The sequence below is a fragment of the Heterocephalus glaber genome, unplaced genomic scaffold (assembly GCF_053883595.1).
Source record: "Heterocephalus glaber isolate CG9 unplaced genomic scaffold, H.glaber_assembly_v1.0 deba00001472, whole genome shotgun sequence".
Lineage (NCBI taxonomy): Eukaryota > Metazoa > Chordata > Mammalia > Rodentia > Bathyergidae > Heterocephalus > Heterocephalus glaber.
In genome coordinates this window covers 12,612,559-12,636,140 of record NW_028258315.1, presented here as the reverse complement: position 1 = coordinate 12,636,140, position 23,582 = coordinate 12,612,559, and the positions used below count along the sequence as shown (strand labels likewise).

General features: G+C 51.0%; 2 protein-coding genes across 14 annotated transcripts in view; both read right to left on the bottom strand.

Moving 5' to 3' along the window:
- Positions 1–10,448, bottom strand: part of LOC147826196 (uncharacterized) — a 94,755-nt gene extending 84,307 nt beyond the window's left edge. For all 3 annotated transcript variants that reach the window (XM_087181176.1, XM_087181174.1, XM_087181175.1), the window contains exons 1-2: positions 9,214–10,448; positions 5,229–5,335 (exon numbers count right to left, since the gene is read on the bottom strand). In XM_087181176.1, coding sequence (XP_087037302.1) covers positions 5,229–5,335; positions 9,214–9,295 — 189 coding nt within the window. In that variant the 5' untranslated portion in view covers positions 9,296–10,448. The remainder of the gene's footprint in view (positions 1–5,228; positions 5,336–9,213) is intronic.
- Positions 10,449–13,587: 3,139 nt separating this feature from the next.
- Positions 13,588–23,582, bottom strand: part of Phactr1 (phosphatase and actin regulator 1) — a 512,176-nt gene continuing 502,181 nt past the window's right edge. For all 11 annotated transcript variants that reach the window (XM_013073205.3, XM_004847676.4, XM_087181168.1 and 8 more), the window contains 4 exons: positions 20,007–20,068; positions 15,578–15,718; positions 14,515–14,591; positions 13,588–13,758 (listed from right to left, as the gene is read on the bottom strand). In XM_013073205.3, the coding sequence (XP_012928659.1) occupies positions 13,743–13,758; positions 14,515–14,591; positions 15,578–15,718; positions 20,007–20,068 (296 nt within the window). In that variant the 3' untranslated portion in view covers positions 13,588–13,742. The remainder of the gene's footprint in view (positions 13,759–14,514; positions 14,592–15,577; positions 15,719–20,006; positions 20,069–23,582) is intronic.

Genomic DNA, 23,582 nt, shown 5'->3' with positions numbered 1-23,582 from the left:
GTCACAGAGAGGGGCACTGTTCACCTTGGCTGGACATTCTGCATTCTGAGTTTGGAAAGGTGGACACACTTTCCTCCATCCTTGTCAGGGTGGGCAGGACTTGGTGGCCTTCCCTCTGGAGGCTGAAACGGAGCCATTTCTCCTTGGGATTCTGCCAAATGAAACTGCCTGTGGCTCTTGGCATGAGCCCTACCTCCCCTGCCCCAGCTGTTGCTCATCCAGTGTTGGTGCCAGGTGGAGCAGGAGGGAGGGACAGGCGGATGGCGTGAGGCAGGAGCTGGTGCTCTCGAGGGCCAGGGAGGGAGGCTATGGCCTTGCTTGCTCTCCTCCCTGGCTCCTCCCTTTCCCTCCCTTTGCCCTCTGTCCCTCTTTTACCTCTTCCTCGCCTGCCTGTCCTCAGGATGCCAGTCTGGGTCCCCATGAGGGAGGCAGCCAGGAGGAAGAGAGGCTCTGGAGGAGTCTCTTCTCGATGCCACAGGCTGTGCTTCCCACTGGAAGTGTGCACACCCGCGCCTCCTCTTCCCCCTTCCCAGCTGGTTGTTCAATGCTCCCCTTCCTTGGTTTTCACTCAAAGATGCAGTAAATGTGCCTGCAGTCCTAGTAATGAGCCAGCTCCTGTGCATTTAATTGCTGAAGACCACGTATCGTAGCTGGCCTCATAGCTGGCCTCTGCTCTGGGTGCTTACAATCATACAGGGAAAACAAATATTAACCACACCTGGGTTCCTTCTTGCCCGCTTCAGGAGCACCCCTCACCCCTGAGCTTCCACAAGGGGAAAGGTAAACTGGGCTGGGAGGGGGTTCCAGGAGAAAGTTTCAGTGACTCGGGATCCACAGCTCTCTGTCCCTTTCCCTGTTTAATAGAAGAGGTGGCAGAAAGCGCTGCAGATGGGGGAGTCCTGAGCCTCTGCCCCTCCGGTTCTGTGAGCAAAGCCCGTCACTCAGCCAGTTCCCTCAGCCTCAGACCGGCACTCTGCTATGTTCCTTTCCCTGTGTCACCCAGGCTTACTGCGGGACATTTTTACGAGCATTGAGGGCTGCGGTGTGGATACATGCCGCCTCTCTTGGAACCTGCTGTATCCTTCGAGGCCCCATCAGCTTGGAAAAGTCCCTCGTAGACTTTGGAGCTGGAAGTGCATTTTCTTCCTTTGAGCTTCTGTAACACTTCAGATACCTCTCATTTAGCAGTAATTGGAAGTCTTTTATTTTGATTGTCTTTAATTGTGTGTATGCAGTGCTAGGGCCAGGTCCTTGTGCATGCTAGGCAGGTGCTCTATACCACTGAGCTACACCCCAGACTGAACTTCTTAATTGTATATTTTAAAAATTGATACATAGTAATTGTACATACTAATGGGGTACAGGGTGGCATTTTAATACATGTATACAATATGTATTGATCAGGTCAGTGTAATTGATCCCTTGTGTTGGGGTCACTTAAAATCCTGTTAGCTGTTTCGTAACAGTCCATGTTGTCAACCATAGCCATCCTGCTGTCCTATGGAAATCAGCAGTGATCCGTCCTACCCAGCTGTAGGGTGGTGCTCGTGACCATCCCGTCTCCCTGCTTCTTCCCCTCCCTCCGTCTTGAACTTTCAATGCAGTGACACTTTGCACATGGTGCCCCCCAAGACAAGCTTTGTGAAGTGCGAGCCGTGTCTGATCCCCTTCCACACACCTTGCTTCACTGCTTATGGCTCCTAGCGTGGCACCTCCCTGACCCTGCTAGCCTGCACTGCTTTGGACACACTGTCGTCCTCGCCAGGACCATCCTGCCACAGTGTGGGCTCCGTCCTCCATTCTCTAAGACTCGCCCAAGTGTCCCCTCCTCCACGTGCAGCTTCCTGGTCTCCACCTGGCCTTCTTTCCTTCCGTGCTGCCGTTGGTGTCCTTTTCACCACATTTAATATATTGGGTTAGACAGATCTATTTAGGGCTCACGCTGGCCTGTGAGCTCCCTGAGGGTGGAGATCATGTCTGATTCTTCCTTTCTGCCCAACCCAGGCACATCTACACTACCTGGGTTCTCCATGAATATCTGTTGAGTGTCTGAATGCGTGACTCGGTGTTCAGCTCCTTCAATGACAAGGCATAGACTTGTCCCAAGGCTACCTTGCTTAAAGGAGATTTTAGTATAGAACAGAGGCAGGGCTGAGAACGCAAGAAGGGGAGAGCAGGAAGCTGAGACAGGACTCAAGAGGCCCTGAACTCCCTCATTCTCTTATTTTTGATCTGCTTAGTGTGTCAGCTTTCTTCTCTCTCTGCAGCCTGGAAGGCACCAAAATGTTACAAATGCAGCCTCTGATCCCAATTCCTAAACCTACAGGAATAAGGGGTCCAGCTTGGGTCTGGTGCAACTACAAACCAGTCTGTAGCCAAAGGGTGACCTATGGCTACCAAGAGTGCCCTGTGTCTATGGCAGTGTGGAGTGGCAAAGGAGGGGCATTGCTGAGGGGTCCACTGTGGACTGGGAAGACACCCTCAAAAGCTCTCCATTTAGTAAGACAAACGCCCATACCAGGGGACAAGGAGCCTTCCTCCTTGGCTAAGTCTAAGTGGCTATTTCAGCATCATTTCTTCCTGATTTCTGCCAACCACTCTGTAGGTGGGTGGCCAGCCCTTTTAGATAGGGGTAGACCGAGGGGAAATCCCACTGGCAGCTTTGGCAAACTGTCCACATGGGCAGGTGTTTCCTTTGTGAGCATGGTACCAAGTCTAATTCATTCCAAAAGTCCACAGAAAGTTGTCTTTGCCCGACTCCTTCCCCTCCACCTGGGGCCAGCGGGAGTCCCTGGAGAGAGTGGTTGGTGGCAGCTGTGTTTATTGATTTGCCTGGTGGCCAGGAGGGTATACGGCTCCCCCAGGGTGTCTAACATCTGGGTCTCTACACAGAGCTGGGTCTGGCCAGGCTAGCTGGCAGTTGAGTGACCCTGAATAAAGCCAGCCAGGGAGGCAGCTAGCTGCTAAGGATGGCTGATCTCAAGATTACTCGGAAGGCATGCCTAGGCCTGAGGAATGTCAGAGCTGGGGGGAGCGAAGATCACTGGACACAAGATAAGAGAATGCAGTTCTGGGTGCAAAGCGGGTTAGATGAGGTCACACCGAGCAGCGGTGCAGGCTGTAGAACTCAGCGTCCTCCTCCTCCTCCTTTCCCACCTCCTGAAACCCTGCCCCTCTTCCTCTGGGCCTTGGATCCCTACCCCGGGCAGACTGCTTCAGAGAGGCAGCTCCTTCCTGCACCCTTGGCCTCTGGCTGGGTAAATGGGCACAGTGTCGCTGTGGTAACTAGCAGAGGGGGTGACAGTAATAGCACCCGTCCCCTAGGGTGCATAAAGACACAGGAAATCCTCAGGTGGGTGCTTGGCCCAGACTGGGCACTCGGTGAATGCTACAAGTTCTTATTTTATAAGGATTCTAATGTGTGCTGTGAGAGTAGCCTGGTGACTCAGAGTTGCACAAAAAACTAAAAGTCTGGAACAGACTGTGCCCTGAGGAGAGGCGATCGGTGGAGCAGGGATCACTGCAGGCCCGAAACACAATGCTGTGGAACAGGTGTCCCGGTCTTTACTGTGCAGAGGGATCCCCTGTGGGTCCCCGGGTTCAGAGTCACTTGGTCCCGGGTGGTGGTGTCAGTTCTGGACTTCAAACGGGCTTCCTGCTAGTCCTGGGGATCCATAGTCTGAGAGGCAAGGACCTAGGAAATGCAGGTTTCACCTAGTAGAAGGTTTAACCCTGACGCTAAATAAAGGGGTGCACCTTAGAGAATACCACCTGCCCATACCGTTTTCTCATTTTCAAATCATCAGTCTGGCCTCATTCCTAAAATGTTGCAAGAAGCTCACAAAACACTTCATCAAACCAGGCAACCAGGCAACTCTAAGCTTCGTACTGAGCTGTGATGCTTCCTATTAACTAACCCTTCTCTCCCCTCTCAGATCCTGGAAGTGGCTTTGCTATGACCTTATCACAAGTCAGCTCATTGCCAAGGACAGCTCTGTGGCAAGTAAGCAACCACTTGGTCACTTACCCTTCTTTCTTACCAACCAGGCCCCAAATTTATTGGCATGGGTTAATAAAACTTTTCCAGGCTCTTTTGTTTAAAGAGTTGGCCAATTAGATAGAAGTCAACATTATTAGGTGGGACTTCCAGAAAAAAGTTCTTAAAGAGGTTTACTCAGCTGGCAGTCTTTCCTCTTTGTACCTGGAACACATACTCCATGGCCAGAACTCTAGCAGCTATCTGGGAACATGAGGCAACCTCAAGAATGGAAGCCACACTGATCAAGGTGGTGGGGTAGAAAAACAGAGCTGTGACACATTGATGATGTCTGGAGGCACCACGTAAGTTCCTCCCAGCTCAACTACAAACAGCTTTGAGATAAAAAAGAAACTCAATGTGTCTCAGCCACTGTTATGGGAGTTTCTGGTTACATGAAGGCTGCCAGACCCACTGCTTAGCAACACAAGAGCAGCTGCAGACACAGGTTTAAACGTGTGTCCCAAACTGTCATCCCTCTGACCACCCTTTGGAGGATTTCCTGGTGGTGTAGGGCAAGAGACTGGATGCAGAGCAGAAGCCTGGAGTTCCTCTCCACCCTACCATTTCCTGTGACCCTGGTGAAGTGGGGACAAGGGGTGACAGTGACCAGCAGGGTTCACTGCCCTGGTCTGAGCAGATGTGTCTCCGGGGACACACAGTGGTGACTGGTGCTGATGGGGCAGGGAGGGGACATGCAGTGACGCCCACGTGTGGACAGTGTCCGCTCCTGGTGTTTTCTTTAGGGCTGCCCACTGTGATGTGCGGAGGCCCCAGCGCACCTTGGCTTCACTATAACCAGAAGGGCTGCACCAGAGCCCCTCCTCAAATTAACATCTCGTCCATGGGGTTATGTTTGGGGGAGGCTGGCAGCACTGTCACTCGCAGTCCCAGCCCCTGAGCTCAGTGCCTGGCCCTGGGAGGGAGTCTGGATAACTGGTCAACCCCCTCCCCACTGCTTTGGTCCAGAATCCAAATGTCTGTCCACCAGCTGCTCACCCCCGGCTGGCCCCATGTTCCCAGGTCTATCCAAACCATAGACCCGCTGTGCTTCTAATCTCTCTCAACCAGCCTGATCCTTTGCCTCCTCCCCACGCCATCCATTGTGTCCACTCAGGCCGCAGCCAGCCAGTAACTGGAGTGCAAAAACCACATCTACACAGTGAACTGAAAACGTCAGAGATGGGCTTACCTCCAGGGACCAGACTAGGATTCTGTGCTCGATCAGGTGGGGCTGCTTTTCTGGCCAGCTGCTCGATGGTCTGAAACACGCCTGCCTTTCCTCTCGATGGCCCCATCCTAGATTTGGAAATTTGATATGATTGAAATAAGGCCAGTGTGGGTGCACATCTGGCACACAGGTCAGCTTCCTTGTTCCCGGAGGGTCCTGTGGAAGGCAGCCAGCACTGTGTGTGCTTTCTGTTCTATTTTTTAAAAAAATAATCGTAACTTACTTTTAACAGGAAAGGAATATGTGCAAACGGGGATCAAAGGTAACCAGGCTAGAAGGGTTCTGTGACTGGTGACTTTCTCAGCCCCAAGCTCCCTTCCTCGGAGCCGACTTCTGTTGCCCCCAAAGAGAGCAAATTGTTTCATGTACTTTTCTAGGAAGAAAGAAGGGGTTTGTCCTGCCTGCTTTGGGGCTGTCGTCACCAAGCCTGTGAGACAGAATGGAGGAAAACCCAGAGAGCTAGGGGCAACAAGGGGCTGTTGTTGTCATAGGACAGATGTTGAGCAAGGGGGAGAGGGCATGAGCTCTGGCTGGTGGAGGTGACAGCTGGCATTTTAATGGAGGCTTGGAAAAGTGTCCCAGGACCCTGTGCAGAGTTGGAACAAGGCCAGCCTCTTGTCCGTGGCGCTTTTGCCGTTTGAAGCCCAGGGCCTCGTGGCCCAGCACACTTGGGCCTGTGAGGTGGCTGAGCCTTCTGGGATGCTTGGGTTGAGCAGAGAGCCCAGATGTGTCCTCCCAGCGGCACAGCTGCCCCTCCTTCCCCCAAGCTGGGACTGGCCGTGGGGTTGCTGCGTGGGATCAGAGTCTTTGCCCTAACTGGGTCTACTGGGGCAGTACTTTCTGAGAAAATAGGCTGTTTCCACCTGTGCCCCTGCAGTCTGCTTGCCCTCTTCTGGGTGGGGGCTCTGAATACCCAGGCCTGCAAACACAGGCTCGCCTGTACCCCAGACCCCACTGGACAAGAGGGGTTCTTGTCAACGTCCTACTCTAGCTTGGTCAGTGAGGAGCAGACAGTCTTTTCCTCCCTCCCTGTCACCATTTCCGTTTCTTGTGTTTATCAAAGGAACAGCAGCAGCAATGATACCACCCGGCAGGAAATGCCAGGCCTAGGAGACCATGTGACACGGAAGTCTCATTTATATGAATGAGGAAGAGACATAGGGTCTGGGATCCCAGCTCTCTGTGCAGGGTGCAGCTTAATTAGTCAGTCTGGAAGATGGATTAGTAAAATCTGCTTTTGGTGTTCAGTACTCTTCCAGTCTCTCCTGCCAATTCATTAGTTCATTTAACAAGGGCCCTCTGCCCTCATGTGGGGTGACACACCTGGAAATATTGGGTGATCGTTACTTCCTGTGATGAAATATGGAAAGCCTTCTGTGATTAAGGGCAGAATCCCTTTCTGAGTATGATTGATTAAATGCCTGATGTGTTCCTCTTCTGTCATTACACAGCTTGCTGTTCCTCTCCTGCCTTTGCTATGGCTCTAGGTGGGACCCATGGAGTGCCAGGGCCTGGCTCAACATTATTTCACTGGTAGGAAATCGTAAATATTGGCTGTCAGGTGTCTGCAGGAGGCCCCGCTGGTAGAGACTCAGCTTAGCCACCTTTGGGCAGTATATTCCAGGGCAGAGGCAGGAGCCGGGAGGCTTGGAGAGACTTGGGTATCTTGCCTGATCCCTGCACCTCGGTGTCACAGGACAGTGTTATCACTGAGGAGAAGCACTGGGGTAACCGGATGGATGCTGAGAAAGCATGAGCTCTGTAAAGTAGAGGCAAAGCAATGCATAACGTTGTCTTGGCATCAGGCTTGCATTTGGAAGCCATACCACCATTTAACCGCTGGTGTGTCTTTGCCTAAATTGATGTTGGGGGATCAGTTTTGTTATCAGTAACCAAGGTATTCAGAGTTAAGTGAAACTGGAAAAGCAGTGTGGCATGGTGCCCGTGAATGTGTGGAAGCTGCTCATAATGGTGTCAGTAGGAATCAAGCGACCAGGCAGAAACCTGGGGTGTCAGGTGTCAGATGTCAGAGGAGACTGCTATAGTTTGTCCTGTTTTGGGGGCTGTTGCATGAATATCCAGCTCCTCACTAGAGTTCCGGGACCAGCTTAGTGGGACAACTCCATAGGGGCTCAGCCCCCAAAGCCCCTGGTAACCCCTGGTCGTCAAGGTGACCCACTCCAACACGGCCACATCAACAGCCCCCATTGCAAGTATACCAGAAGGGCTTGCTTGGGGACCCCTGGGTAGGGGACAATGCAGGAAGGGAAGAGGGAAAGGGCCTCACTGTCACCATGGGTGCCATGCTGCAGAGTTGGGATTTTATCAGAATCACAGTGGGACCGCTGAAGATGCCAAGCCAGGGTGTTGGGCGGGTAGGTCTGAGTCCGGACAGATGACTCCAGCAGTGGGGTTGGATGTGCTGAGGCCACAGGCGAGGTGGCTGCCATCCCCAAGTGGGAGCTGAGGACCTTAATGCAAGAGCAATGGGGCTGGCTGGGCAGATGTACTTCTCAGACTACTGGCAGGAGCTCCTGACCTGCTGGGGGTGGGAAGGGGCCAGGGACCTCTGGGTAATGTCACTCACTGAAAAAGGAACAAAAGAGGATGGGGATGGGAGATGGGGCTTGAAAATACAAAATCATAGTCCAGGTCCACTGAATTGGAGATGCTGTTGGGACACGATGTCAAGCGAAAGAGCCAACACAGAACGAGGCCCGATTGTGCCAGACACTGCTCCAGGCACCTCACATGCATCGTTTTGATACTCACAGTACTCCCTATAAACAGGCGCTGTCATTCCCATTTTACAGATGAGAAAACAGAGGCACGGTGAGATTGAGTAACTTGCCCAAATTTACACAGTGATGAAGGAGGGGTGGGGCCGGGATTTGCCCCCAGGCCCTCTGGGCTCAGTGCCACATGCTCTTAAAGTCTGTGCTGTGTGGCTGCTTTGTGACACTGTGAAGCCTGGCTTTGGGGTTCAGGACTGAGCTACAGCTGCAGAGAGGGACACATGAAGGGAGATGTGGGGGAATCCTGGGGACCCTCAGAGACTGAGCAGGATGGGTCTGCGGCATCTAGCTTGTCCTCCGATGAACAGTCAGGTAAGTGACAGTGTGAAAATGTGAAGGGAACCCGGGCAGGGGGCTGGGCCTCAGCATCACTGGGAAGAGCTCCCGCATGCCCCCAGGGTGCCTGGCCCAGGGGACGGGAGGCAGGAGGCCGCTGGCTCATCTGGTGACAGTGACTTCAGGAAGAGGCACTGGGAGGGAGAGGACCCCGCAGGGCCACCACACAGGCAGGGACAGTGCCCTGTTGGGCATTCACAGGTACTTCCTGCATCCCCTGAGCTGACATTCTAATATTTAATTCAATGCCCCTACTTTCTAGATGAGGAAACTGAGGTCTGCGTGAATTAAGCGACATGGCTCAAACTGCTGGGTGTGGTGCAGCGACAGAGGCACTGCTGCTGGATGGTGTAAGCAGATACATTAGGAGTCTCTCCGGTCACCTGTGCCTGGTGAAAATGTGTAGGCACAAGCTTTCTCCTTTTCAGGCCATTTTCCTTCCCTCTTGCCAGGCAGAGCCTGTTAGGAGCACTCTCAAAATTTTGTTTTGTTTTTTCCGTCCTGGGGATTGAACCCAGGACCTTCACACTGAGCTACATGACTAGCCCTTAAAAAAAAAAAAAAATCTGTTTTTTAGAAACAGGTTCTAAGTGGCTATATTGCCCAGGCTGGGTTTGAACTTGAAATCCTCCTTCCTCAGCCTCCCAGGAGTGTGTTACAATACCTGGTAAAGCTTTTTCTCCCTAGCCTTTTCACGCGCCTAGGAAATTCAGTCAGGTTCTGTATATTAAAAGCCAGGGAGCTTGGAAGCGACAAAAGGGCAGGCTGAGGGAGACACTAGGCCAGGAGCTGAAGCCTTTCCGGAAATCACTCACCTCTCCTGCCAGGGCAACCCCTGCTCGGCGGCCAGGCCTGCACAGTGGAAGCATGGGGCTCGGACACTGGCGTCACACCCATGGGACTCCGGTGTCCCCCAGCAGAGAAGCAGGCAGTATGCGAGGTCACTCAGAGGCCCAGGTCCAGGCTGTTCTCCCGAGCCCTGCGACTCGTAAGGCCGAGCTTGTTAGGTGCAGAGGCCAGGCCCCACCCAGCCCGGCCTATGGGCATCTGCAGCCTAACAAGAGCCAGGTGAGCCCCACGGGTGTGAGCTCGCCTGTGAGCAGGCCCCTGACAGGCTCCTCTTCCCGGAGCTCCTCCCCGCTGCTAAGCCAGCAACTTCCCTCACCTCACACAGCCCCTCACTGCCGCCCAAACCCGGCAGTACTAGGGGTTATGCACGAAAGGTCTTTGCTTTGTAGGGTAAATACTCTGGCTTGTCGAAAAGGAGACTGAAGCACAGCTGTCTAGACTTGGGGTTTGGGTCCAGGACCACACCCTCCCTACCCAAATCCGAGGGGGCGCAAATCCCTTGTATAAAATGGGTAGCCTGTGCACAAAACCTACCCACGTCCTCCCGTGTATTTTAAACCATCTCTCTGTACTTATAATCCCTTGTCAACAGTTATCATATTGTATTGTTTAGGAAAGACAAAAGAAAAAATGCGCATGTGTTCAGTATCAATGCAATTTTTTCCTGAGTATGTTTGATCCATGGTTAGCAGAATCCACAGATGCAGAGATGACTGTACTCAAGTGAAACATTCTAGGGCTTTTGTTTAGGGGCCGTGACACCTCAAAGACACCCCAGAGTGTTGTGGCTGTCAGGCTGCCAGGAACCTAACATTGCTATGTTGACCCCTAGTGACTGAACACAGGTTAATTTATATTCATTATTCCCGGAGTGTCCAAGGACAAAGGTTGGACAAACATTTTAGGTATTCTGAATGTTAAGGAATAAACTCTTAGTATGCAAAAGTCTTCCAGAAAGTTAATTTATGTGCGATGACGCTTCCTGTCCCCTGATGTCACCAGATACCCGAGCTAGCCCTTCCCCTTGCCTGATTGGTGCTATTTTGTTGGTGAGCTGACGTCTTCCTTCCCCACAGGCCCCTTCTTCAGCCCAACCTAATCTTTCTGGGGCTCCTACTGGTGGATGATAAAACACACAAGAGTCAAGACTTTTTTTTTAGACTTTTTTTTTGGTTTGTTTTTTGGTTTGTTTTTAAAGAAACTGCATACATCATCAGAGACAAACAATAATTTAAATACCATGCAGTTTCTGTATGTACAAAACCTAGGCCATAGAGATCCAGTTTAATTTGTGTTCTATGTACACTGTCTTCCTCATACAGCCGTCATCTGATAAATTAGAACTCGGGAGTGCGCGGGATCGACGGTCACCACACCCACTCAATCCTATACAATGACAAACTATGTACAGACACCCGGGAAGCAACTGCAAAAAGCAACCGGTTTAGGGATTAACAGACAGATGGTAAGAAAAAGTCCTTGAAGGTGACCTTTGCCCACTAGCTGTGCACAAGGAGAGCCTGAAATTCCATTCATTGAAGCAACACACCATGGTTTTTCATTTGGCAAAGATAAACACATGCTCGTAAGCAGGAGGAAAATATACTCAGAGCTTTTCATCATGTTGACCATCATTGTTTGGTTTCTCTAATCTGACAGGCTAAAGTTTTACAAGTTGTACAAGGCTTTGGGATGAAGTTATCAGGAACTCTGGAAAGGCAAGTAGGCCAATGGCACTCTCTTCTGTTACTGAGTCGGGGATATTGTGGGGCTGGATCAATGTCTTTCTCTTTCTTTTGGTACTGGAAATCGAACTCCGGACCTTCCGCTTGTGAGGCAGGCGCTGGAACCACTGAGCTAAATCCCCGGACCTCAATGTCTTATTTTGAGAAGGAAACGTGATTTCGAATTTTCCCTCTCCTCCTAATTCAATGATATATGACTCAGTTGGGAATGTATAGACTCAAAATAACCCAGCTTGAAAACTGCAGGGTTTTCAAAAAAGGGATGCTTTTTAAGTCATCTAGCCCATCTATTCCCTGCCCTCCAACATCAGTCTGTCATCTTGGAAAGTAACACAAGTTGCTTCCGTTGTCACAACAATGCGGCAAAAAGAAATGTGAGAGATCTTTCTAAAGACCTCAAGGTTTTAAGAAAGAGACAGTAGAGGCCCCATCCTGCAGACCCCAGAGGGTGCTGAACCCATGGCAGAACTGCTTGAAATGGGCTGGAACTAGCCAGTCCCGAAGGCCTTCCACGGTGTGGGAGGCGAACCCCCAACTCTGAGGGTGACTTCTGAAAGGGGTGTCCTGAAGGAAGAGAAGTGGACAGTACCCTGCATCTCTGCATGCACAAAGTGGGCTGCATGCCCAGGGCAGGGGCACATGAGCTGGCTGGAGGCTGGCTGCAGGGAGATCCCTTTGGGCCTTCTATCCCCAGGGAATCCGAGGGCCCAGAGCAGAACCCAGCCCAGCAGCGGGGAAGTCAGGTGCTGGAGAGCCCAGCTATCAGCCCAGGGCTCCAGGCACTGCTTGCCCCTCTGCTGTGGGGTAGGGGAAGCGCAGTCCTGAGGCCCGGCCCGGCCAGGCAGACACCTCAGCCTGGAACACACACGGGCGTGCCTGCCCCCGATGTCCCAGGAAAGTTCAACGAAAGAGCACACATCTTCCGTTCTACCATTGCACATTCAAACGTCAGTAAGCCTTTCGGGAAGACTGCATTCACAGCCATGCTAAAATCCCAACTGTTTTCCCTGAATACCTCTCCCGACTGCTGGAACCATTCAGATTAAACACCCAAAGAAAACAACAAAGGTTAAAAAAAAAATCTGATGATGATGTCCTCCTGGGGCTGGATGTCCTTGCTCAGGACGGAGGCGACAGTGGCTGGGGGCGCTGCCTCTGGAGCTCCCCTGGGCTCCCTCCAAATCCCTCAGTCTCTGGGTTAGAGCTACCCTGGTGGTGTCAACGCCTGCAGAGCATTCCAGGGCCTCTGCTGGGTGCCATGTCCTAAGAGGAACTTGCTCCCACCTGGTTTGGGGTGGGGACTTGACTCTTTGGGGTGGCCAGGCTGGCATCTTTTTGGCCCTGGGCATGTGTAGTGGAGAGCAAGCCATCACTCAGAAGGACCTGGTGACTTCGGAACCAGCAGAGGAGGCCAGGCAGAGGTCTGCTGAGAGCCCGAGAGCAGGTCAGGAAGCAAAAGGAGACCCTGCCGCAGGCCACTCAGGGTGGGTACCTGTGAAGGTTTGGGGTGTTCTTCCCCCATTGCCCCCCAACCCTAGTGTCTGTCAACAGAGCATTGCTTTCCCAGGGCCCCGGAGCACAGGACAGTTGGAGCCACATCTCTGCTTACCGGGCATCATCAGGAAAGGGGGAGGAATCTCCCAGGCTAAGCGGAGAGGGAAGGCTGAGGGCAGGCGCACCCCACCTGGCTTGTGTCAAACTCTGGGCTTCTCCACAGAAGCTCTCAGTGCAAAGAAAGGAGAATGGAAGGCCACCGAGTGGTGCTGGAGGGCCCGGCCCCTGCAGCAGGACAGCCAGCCTCCCAGGAACGGGTTCTGGCACCACACACTGGCCCTACGCTCTGAAGTCATTAACTTGGAAGCCACACAACAGTTGCCCCGAGGTGCACAGGAAAATCAAAAAACACCAGCCAAGCAGAGTTTCTGGCCCCAGCCGCTCTGTGCCCCACAGGTGCTCACACTCATGCGCATGGACACTAGGGGAGCTCCTTAGCAGTGGCGTTTGTGTCACCCGTGACACAGCTTTCGGGACTCGCCTGGGTGAACTGATTCGCACTGAGGGGATGACAGTCCTCCGCACCTCACCCTTGGCAGAGAGGACAGGACCATCCAGCGCCAGCCTGCCGTAGCCACCGACCTGCTATTCTGGCGGGCCACACAGCCTCCCCCAGAAGAGGGCCCTTCCTTTCCGGCCTCTGTGTGGATGTTGCTGAGACCAGCAGGGGCAACCAAGCGGTGCACCCTCCTCCTCCGTCACCTGCCTCGGGGACCCCCAAACAGACGCTGCCTTGGAGCCGGTGCACTTGGCCGAGTCCAGAAGGCCAGCCAGATCTCCAGCTCTGCAGTCACTTCCAGGCCACACCCACCGCCTCTGCCTTCTCGGAATGCAGGTGACAGTCCAGCATGAGGAAGGGGTGCGCAGGAGGGGAATGAACACCTTGCCTGCTGCGCCTGGAAGGAGGGGATGGATGAGGACCTCGCCGCCTCCTGGGGGTCTTCAGCCCGGCCCGCTGGAGGCTGGGACATGTGTTGGGACAGAAGTGGCGCCAGCAGATCTGACGGCCAACCAGTCACCATCACCTTTTTGCGCACAGAATCCTGATTGTGTTTCCTTTTATTTTTCTTCTTTAAAAAAAAAAAAGGCAGTTCAGAAGATTTACATCATAATGGGAAGTGAGTGAATACCAGCACTTATGGTTCTTCTAGACTTATGTTTTGAAGACAGCGGAGCACTCGGGAGGAATCTCACTGCTAAGGTCGGTGAAACCTGGGGACACAAAGAACTCAGTCAGGGTGCAGGCACCGCCAGAGGCGTGGGACTCAGCTCCTCCACTTTTCCGTCCTCAGCTGCCTGGTGGTGCCAGGGACAGGGACTGTGAACCTTAAGGGAGCTCCACTGAATTCATGTCTGCTTTGGCAATAGTTTCATCTGCAGCCCCCAGGGGACCCACCCAGGGGCCACCCCACTGGCCCAGCAGCCTGGATCCAGCAGCAGCACGGTCACTTGTCTCTGAGTCCCGGCACTGAATGCTTGGTAAGTTCCGTTCCTCTCCGTATACATCAAAATAGAGTAAGCAGAATTCTGTCAATGGCTGTGTCACTAACTAGCCATGTGAACATAGAGAAGCCCCCTAGTTTCTCTGTGCCTCAGTTTCTCCAAGTGATGTGGCCCAGGGCTATTGGGCAGAATGACACGAAGCAGTGGAAGAGAACAGGATGGTTTGGTATTTTGCCCCAGTTTGACCCCTGCTTAGTGGCTGTAAATTGGCAATGATCTTTTCTCCTTAGCTTACAATTTTATAAAAATGCGCTTTGGTCTGGCTCTTGCTGGATCTTTTGGCCTTGGAGCTCCTTTCCCGGTTTCAGCAGCGTTACAGCGGAACTCTGTGTCCCCCTTCTTTCTCCTCCTCCCTCATGCACACCCCCAAACCACTTATGACCCGGAAAGAGACAGGAGAGAGGTTTGTTTGGGAGTACATGCCGAAATGTAGGGGGAAACAAACAAACTCCCCTGGAAACTGACCTCGTTAAGTGCCTACTCAATTCATGGACTTCCATTTCAGTGCTTTTAAACTCGTTGAGCTCCTTCCGAATGGCAGCCTGGGGTGAAGAGCAGCCGTCAATATGCAGAGGAGGGGGCAGAAAGGGGCTCCCCTCTTATGTCACATCTAATAATATTATTTTCTTCCACAAAGCTATACAAACAGGTGAAAGGAATTCTTTCCTTGGAGGGGGAACAAATCACCTGAAATGTCCTTTAGAACCTTCTAAGATTTCCCTTCTCAGGGGCATCGGTGGGGACTTAGGGCAGCAAGGCAAATACAATTTTAGCTTCTTTTGCTTTTATTCAGAGGACAGTGCCCTGAACACAGAAGGTCTGGGACAGGTCCAGAGCCTTGTGCTCTTGACTCATTCTGGGCCTAGAGCAGCACTGGTCTGCCTCCCTGGGCTCAGCCTGCCCTGCTGTGTCCCCCTCAAGTATATACATTGAAACCTTAATTCCAAGGGCAATGGCACTGAGAGATAGTGGGAGATTTAAGAGGTGACTAGGTCATTAGAAGGAATTCCTGCCCTTCTCAAGGGACTGGTCTAGTCCCAGAAAGAGTGGGCTGTTACAGAGCAAGGCCAGCCCTGGTGTTTTCTCTCTCGAATGCTCCTACTTCTCTTTTGGACTTCCACCATCTTAGCAGGAAGCACAAGGCCCTCACCATATACTACTGCCCGATGGATGTTGGACTTCCCACCTCCAGAACCATGCGATGAAATTGATTTCTTTCCTTGTAAAATTACCCAGTCTCAGGTACTCTGTTATAGCAACAGAAAATGGGCTAAGACACTGCTCCTCCTCCTCCTGGAAACCAGACACAGTGCTACCCTCTGTCTGTGCCTTGTCCAGGGACTAGAATCTATCCAGGGACCTCCTTGCAGGCTCCCTGGAGTCCTGGGAAAGGTGTTGAGGAAGCAGCCCTATACGAGAAACCAGCTGAGTGTCCCACCACATGGTTGGCAGCTCAGGCCTTGCTGCTGTTGTCGTGGGCTCCCCGAGAAGACCCAGCCCCTGCCTGCTCCTCGCCCCCTCTGCTTACTTTGTCTGCGGCGGTGAGGCGGGTCCACGGCTTGTCTGCCCTGCGGTCATAGTCCTGAGCGTCAGCCACTTCCACGTAGTCACTGAAGCGGATGAGGATCTTCCTCTCCCGGAGTTCTTCCACTGTGGGCCTCTGACTGAGCTGCAGTGTGGGACAGAGAAGCAGTCAACCAGAGGTGCATGGGACATGAGGCTCCGTCCATGGCAAATGAGATCCAGAGGGGAAACTGATGTGTCACACAGTGCGGGGTGGGGCCTGGGGCGCCCCCAACCCCTGAACTGAACTTCAGGGTTCCGGAGCTTTCTGATTCCTCCAGGCCTGTCACAGGAGGCAACAGCCAGCCTGTCTTTCTGCATGGCTCTGCTGTTTCTAGGTCTTTACAAGAAGCTTGTTCTATGTGGCTGTGGGAGCCAGTCCTCATAGGATGATTCCATCTCATTTGGATTTATGAGCCCACACCCATGTCTCTAATTCAGCGCTTTCCCAAGGTGGGTTTGTAATGCATTTTATGTTTATGAGTGCATGGATGTATCTTTTCTAGACACATAAAAAAGCTAAGTGCAAAGAGCATGCAAACTCGAGGGTATGCAGGGATGGGAACATGTTATGAATTTTCAGAGCAAACATTACTAATGGTCTCCTCAAGAAGGTCAACTGTAAGGTCGGCTAACAAACGCAGGGCCAGAAGAATGCAGACCAAGGCCACATTCATGCCAAGGCAGACAGGGCCGGGCCCGCTGGCCAGCTCTGTGATGAAGGACTGGCTGCAAGTAGGAGGAATGAGGCAATCTTTATTTAGCTGTCTTCTGATACTCCCCACCCCCAAGCATCCTTCCTCTGTCCTTTAACAACATCAGGCTGACATTTCTATTATCTCTTCCTGCCAGGGGTTTATTTCTTCAGGAGTGACATAGTCGCTCCCTTTAGGATACTGTCAATTCATGTTCTGTTGTTTAAAAACAATTTGTCTTCCCAGCCCCAGACTGTGTTTCATGGGATTAATAGAAGGTAGAGTCTTACAGTGTCTTAGCACTCAGGCCTACAAAGAAACACAAGCGAGTCCAAGCCACGCTGACTGTCGTGCCGGCCACCCAGGGCTGGTGCTGGAAGGTGCCACCTTGCTGCCACTTTGGCAGAGCATGAGATGAATGCCTGCTGCCATAAAGCACAGTGGTGGTGGGGACTACTGGGCACTGGAGCAGGACAAGAGTGGGACAGGCCAGCAGTTCCCTCTTGGCCAGTGGTGGGGAGTTCCAGGGACCAGAGGCCTAGCGACTGTGGAGCTGCCCACTTGCCTAGACTCCATGTAGCTCCTCCTCTATGAAGCTCCAGTCTCTCCTGAGGCAGCCATGGGCTTCCCAGGGCAGGACATTTTGGCTTCAGAGTTGGTTTGTCACATGAAACCACAGGCTTTATGGCTGTGGTCATTGTAAACAAAATGGCGGCCAGCCTGACACCAAAATGTGGGTGCAGGGGAAGTTTGCACTATAATTAAAAGATATAAAAACACTGAATATTTACCACATTTACCTCAGATAAACAGACTCCTACTCAAAATTCCCAGTTTTTGTTTCTTAGGACTAGCAGGGCTGACCCCAGGATGTTGGACAAAGAGTATTGTTTTGTATGTGTGCTAAGATTGGAAAAAGTTGTTAAGCCCTGACTTTTCTATTTGTCTTCCTGGAAATGGTGATCTGGATGGTACCAACAGCCTGTCCATGGCAGAGTCTGGTGGGAACAGGAGACTCAATGTAGGCTCTGAAGGGCAGGGTCAGTTACTTGTGCCTGAATTCTGTGGGCCTCGGACACCAAGTCAGTAAGGTGCCCATGTGTAAGAAGGGAGTGAGCCAGGACAGGCCGACTGCTGCCTCTAGGGTCTCAGGTTGAGTGTGGAATCAGTAGCCGGCCCCTCCTCCATGAGGGTGGGCTTGTCCCCCGACCACATGGGGCTTAGAGAACAGACCCTCAGCCTGTGGCTAGTGGCAGCCCTTGGGTACCTGCAACCTGAGGTCATTCCTTCATGCTGAGGAAATCATCTTTGAGGGTAAAGTCAGGTTTTCCGGGAATAATGGACTGGAATGGAAGAAGGGTTGGGGGCAGTGGTTGGTCGCATTTGTGTCACTATATGGCAGCAATAGTATCATGGGTAAACAAAAGCTAAAAAAAAAAAAGGAGGAAATTAATTGAGACCCAAATTACACTATTTGTACAACCTGACCCTTAGGTGGATTTCTTTCCTTTCTTCCTTCCATCTATGCCTACGTGCATGCATCCACCCATCTATTTAGCTATTATTTCTTTTTTTAGAGAGGGAAGATAGGCATGTTTTTTAGCACGTAATTTTTAGATTATTTTCAATTTGGCTGACAAAAATGCCTGGTATGTTGCTCTCAGCATCAGCCACTGGGTTTTATTTTTCGCACTAGTACATTAGAATTGAATAGAGCTTTATTGAGGAAATTTTTGGGCTGAGGGTAAGTAAATGAAAAGTAGCCACCATTCCTGGCATTTGGTCTTGGTGTGATAAAGGCTCAAGAGAAAAGAACTTGCCTACAGTCAGGGTGAAATATGGAATCCCTGTTGGCTGGCAGGAGCCCCATCTCTGGGATACAAACAGAGGTGAAAGCTGCTTCCCATCCTCCAGTTTTTTCCTTACAGTCACCCAGCGCTCAGACTCACTATTTCTAACTCCCAGAGCCCAGGGAGGGCAAATGTTAGGGTTGCAAGGCCATTTTTCTGGGAGCAAAGGAGAGGAGAGGAAACCAGGGGGCAAAGAGGAAAGTATCTTACCTTGGGGACCTGCAAAAACTAGAAGCTCTATGAAGGTAACAGCCCATCCCGTGACTTACCCTAGGGGAGATGGGTGTGGGAAGGGACTCTCTATCCTTTTACCAAATCGATGCAACTAGGCAGGTTTCTCTCTGCAAGGTCATGTGATTTTTTTTAAGAGATAAGAATTGAATATATGTCTAAGTAATTTCTATGGTTATTAGTAAGCAACCTTGAAGTTTTGGAGACTTTGTGAGTTCCAGCAATCAACTCCATGAACTTGATGAAAATCTGATTTAAATATGTTTTAGAATGTCTAGACCTTTCTGTGCCAGAAATGAGGGGCTATCACTAGTCTCCTTTCCACAGGCCCATCATTTCAAAGGCACACTTAGGACAAGTGAATGTGTTTCTCCTCTTCCTCCCACGACTCAGTCTCAGGAATAACCATACTCTGTGTCCAAAGCCTGGATGGTCCTAGGGTGTAGAGGGACAGATTTTGATTGGGGTAAGAGTAACTGGCTGAAATTAGGTCATTTAGTTCTTATCCTAGTGTCCCCCAGAGTGACACCAACCAGTCACCTAATGGTTCAGGCCCTTACTTGTCTTGCTTCTTTTAACTGGGTTGGCGTTTGGCTTGTCACCAGAAGTTTAGGATACTTTTAGGGTGTGCTAAGAAACAGAAATCATCTCCTTAATAATTTGTATGATATTTTAGGATCACTGAATTTCTTCCTTTGCATAACATTTCTAAGAAAAAAAATCTACTAATAAACCTTTTAAAATTTAACAGGTCTCTTCACTGTCTTTAAGATTTGAGTATCTTTTCTCAAGATGGTCACTGTAGGAGGTTGATTGAAAACATATTTGTCAGGTAGAAGATGGTGTCATTTCTTGTGTCATCAATTAATTAAACTTTGCAATATCACCCAAGAATTTGTTATTCAAGAGGCCACCCATGTACCATGAGATCTATGTAGGTCTACCTTGCATTGCTAAACCATCCATTTTTGGGTTAAAATATGTAAAAATGCCAGCTTTTATGACTTTTATCTGAGTGCTTTACAAACATTTGCATTCATTTTATCGGTACTTTTGGCATTTCCCTAATCCAGTAATTCACACTGCATGTAACATAATTAAGTCAAATAGTTCTTAAACACTAACAGGTAAGGCATAGTATCAGGAAGCAAAAAAAAAAAAAAAAATTCACATTTTCCCAGCATCACAGCAAATTGACAAGTTATATTTAAATTGCTATGAACTTCTGATCTCTTGATGGGGTTATAATAATTTCTCTGTGTGCTGGGGATTGAAACCAGTTTGTTGAATGTGCTAAGCCCGGGCTGTACCACTGAACTGCACCCCCAATCCCTATAATGAATTTTTAAAAGCAGCAAGTTGTTTTGGGGTTGGTGGGTATCACCAATCAAGCTGGGTTGAATGTCACCAGCCAAAAGGACGGTGGGTCAGGATGCTATGTTGAGCACCGGTTCACCTGGGGGAGTCTTGAAGGGTCCAAAAGCTATGCACTCTGACACCTGTGGTGGGGAACCAGTGGGCCATGTGGCTTCAAGGCTACCGAAGCCAGCAGAGGCAAAGGGGTGGCAAGCAGCCCACCTTCTCCCATCCCAGCCCTCTGCATGGAGGATCTTCTCACCTTTCGAGTTAACCGCCTCTTGATCTCTCTTTTCTCCTCTTGTTCCTCTTGTTCATTGCGAGCTGAAAGAAACAGCGAAGATGGTTCTGAGTGCAGTGCAGTCACAGGCTCTAGCCCAGGGACTTCAGCTTGAAAGGGGGAGAGAACACTCGTGTCCCCTTCCCTTGCCACCCCCTGCCTGTTCCCCAACCTGTCTGCATGGTTTCAAGCTGGCAGCCAGCAGGTGACCTTTACTTTTTTTGTTTTTTAAATGTGATGTGGGGTTTTGGGTCCTCAGGTAGAAATGCTGGTCTGAGAAAGGAGAACGGGAGGCAAGGAGATGGGGTCTGAAAAGGGTGGGAGTGGTACTGGCAGAGACAGCGTCACGGGGCTCGTGAGGGTCCTGTCTGTGGACATGGTGAGGGCTGCGCTCACGCCCCCGGGGCCTCCCAGAAGCTCACTTCCACGTGGCCCTGGGCTCCGGGGCAGGGCCGAAGAGCAAGCGGACCTCCACCTTCTGCAGAAGGAAAATGGGGGATGGCCAACAGCAAACTCGAGGCTGGCGGCATCACCAGGACTTTCAGAATGCTCACCTTTCTCCAGCCCTGATTCCACGAATGCTTTGAATCTTCCAAGGAGTCTACAGAACACGTGTGTGACCAGAGAGTGGGATGCAACGGCTCGTCAGGAGTATCTGAGGATGGGACTTCAGAGCCCAGGGGTTCTTAGCTCAGTGTGTGGGTGACTTACTCATCAGGGGTTTGAAGGGCCAAAGGTAAGGGGGTCTGGGAAGGGAGCTGAGATTTGAGGGCCAGAGAATTTGGGCTTACTTCTTTGGCTTAGCTAACTGAATGACCTTGCGTAAATCATTTCCCACCTGGGCCTTGGAAGGGTTCTTTGGTATCTGCCTAGTGTCGCCTGACTTGAAAAACACCCTGACACCAGTGAGTCAGGGTCCCAGATGGCTCATGCGTGATTCTCATCCATTGGGTTTAGAATGGCACTGGTGTAGGAAGCCACAAGCCGATTCTGGCACAGGGGGCATTAAGATTGTTCAGGACGTTTGTTTCCTCATTTTGTAATCATGGCTGTCGAGCTCCTTTTTGATAACTTAATGAGTTTGCCTTTTGGATGCACGCTTGCAATTCAGTTGTGGCTTCAGATGGTCCCAGGACAGGACAGGGCTTTACAGGAGGCAAAGTCCTGAGCAGAGAAATGGGGGTGGGATTATCTGATGAACCCTCCCCATGCCCTTCCCTCTTGCTGCTCTGTCTACAGGCAACTTACACTGAAGGTACCAACACTTACCCACTAGGTCAAGTGGTGGAGCCCGGAGCAGATCCCAGGCCCTTGGCAATGCCTATGGGGATCAGGACCTTGTATAAGGGCAACACAGGAAACCCTCATAGCCCGTTCTGGCATGGGTCTCCAGCGGGCCCGCAGCTCCACTGTGAATGCTCCTTCCTTTGGATGTAAGGACCCTCTCTCCCAAAGTTTTCTTTAGAAATGCAAATTTCCCTTTGGGAAAATCCCCATTACACTAGCCGGCCATTCATAGATTGATATGAATTTATCGATCACAGGTAACTCAGAGACAGACAGTAAGACCCAGAAGAAGAAAGATCCCCAAGGTGGTATTTGTAAAAATGCAAATTTCTCTGGCATAAAATCTAGGAAACCGGTCAGCCATTAATACCTTAGTATGAATTAATTTATTAAAGAATCAACTGGAGGGCGGACAGCAAGAACGGGAAGAAGGGAAACCCAGACAGCTACATTTGCAGATGAGAGAAAGGATGGAGGGATTTTGGGAGTCTGCCTCCAGGGGCAGCTCAAGGGCAGTGGGTTAAAATTGACAGAGACCACTTAGGCCACCACCCTTGATTTAGAAATGCAGATGTAAAAGCCCCAGGGAGTTAAGTAACTAACCATGCCCTCCAAGGCTAATTAGTTAGACAAACAGTTCAGCTCTCTGCGCACCGACCCCCTCCAGGTTTTGCTTGGGGCCTGGCCCGCTTCTCCTTACTGGTGACCTTGGACTCCAGACCCTACAGGCCCCTTCTGAGCTTGAAGGTGGCACTCTGTACCAGGGCTGACAGAGCCTGGAGCCCCCCTCTCCTCTGTGTGACTCCTTGGTCCCTCTGAGAGGCAGGGCCCCGAGCGACTACCTACGGAATCCATGACTTCATTTCAAAGCCCAGTGTGGTGGAGCACGCCTGGAATCCCAGGGCTCTGCAAGACTGAGGCAGGAGGATGGAGAACTGGAGTCCACACTGGGTAACTTAGGGACTTAGTAAGATCCTGTCTCAAAATGAAAAATAAAAAAGGGCTGGGGACATAGCTCAGTGCTAAGGGCCTGGGTTTAATCCTCAGTGCTGGAAGAAAAGACAAAATAAAACAGAACAAAGACATGTACAAACCCGGTGTCAAGAATTCACGGCAGAGGGTGCCAAGATAACCCATTAAACAAGTGAGAAAGAAGCCAGGCATGGCCCATGATGTCACTGTTACAAGGGGCCCCCATTGGAGTGTTCATGATGTGCCCACATGGGCACAGGGTCTCCCTGGTTGCAGAACAAAGGAAGGGCTGGGCAGCGTGGGGCTGGAAACCAAACTAGACCCTCACAGCGGGACCCCAAGCCAGCTGCTCTCAGGACCCCACCCTGCTCATCCCCAGACCCAGCAGCTCCTCCAGGGAATTAAAACCCAGAAAATAAGATCTATTTATTTATACTTATTTACTTATTTATTTATTTGGCCCTGGGGACTGTCCCTAGCACTTGCTTTATTTTGAGACTGGCTTGCTGAGTTAGTAGGTTGCTCAGCCCAGTCTCCTGCCTTGACTGCCCAGGTTACAGGTGTGTGCCACTGGGCCTGGCTCAGAATACGTTTTAGAACAAACTAAGGATATTTTCTTATACCACTAGACATTTCTTGTTCAGCAAATCAAAGTGGATGAATACACACATTAAAAAAAAAAACTAACAGAACAAAAGAGCTCCAGAATGCAGAGAAAAATAAGAGCCTATAGGGACAAATACATGTTGTTTTCTGAACAGTCTCTCAAAGCTGGGAAATGATCAACCTGTTTGAACTTAGTCAAGCAGTTCTTTAATTTGCAGCTACCGGACCAGGACGAGAAGGAAGAGAGAAGAAAATAAAAGAAAACCATGGGAACAATCTTTGGAGATCACCTGGTCACTCCCTCTGCTACGAGACACAGGGAGAAGAGCCCAGTCACCTGTCTCGCTGCCCATGCTCTCCCGGGCTGGGGCAAACCGAGGGTGAGCTGGGTACTTCGGACCTCCTCTGTGGATGACCCTTGCCACTGCTGAGATCTGACTGAAACCTGAACAGTCCCAAGAGGTCTTTCCCCTCTCAGAGCTTAGGCAGTGGATCAGAAGCCCCCAGCTCCAGTTCAGTCGCATGCATTTGCTGGGCAGTCTCAGGGGCCACAGAGGGAGGGGAGCAATGTGTGTGGTATGGGTCGGGTTGGGGGCGTGGGAGCCTGATGGTCTGATTTCTGACTATAGAAATCAGGGTTCACCTGTCTTCCTTTCTTCCCAACAATGGAATGTTTACAATGGACCAGGTCTC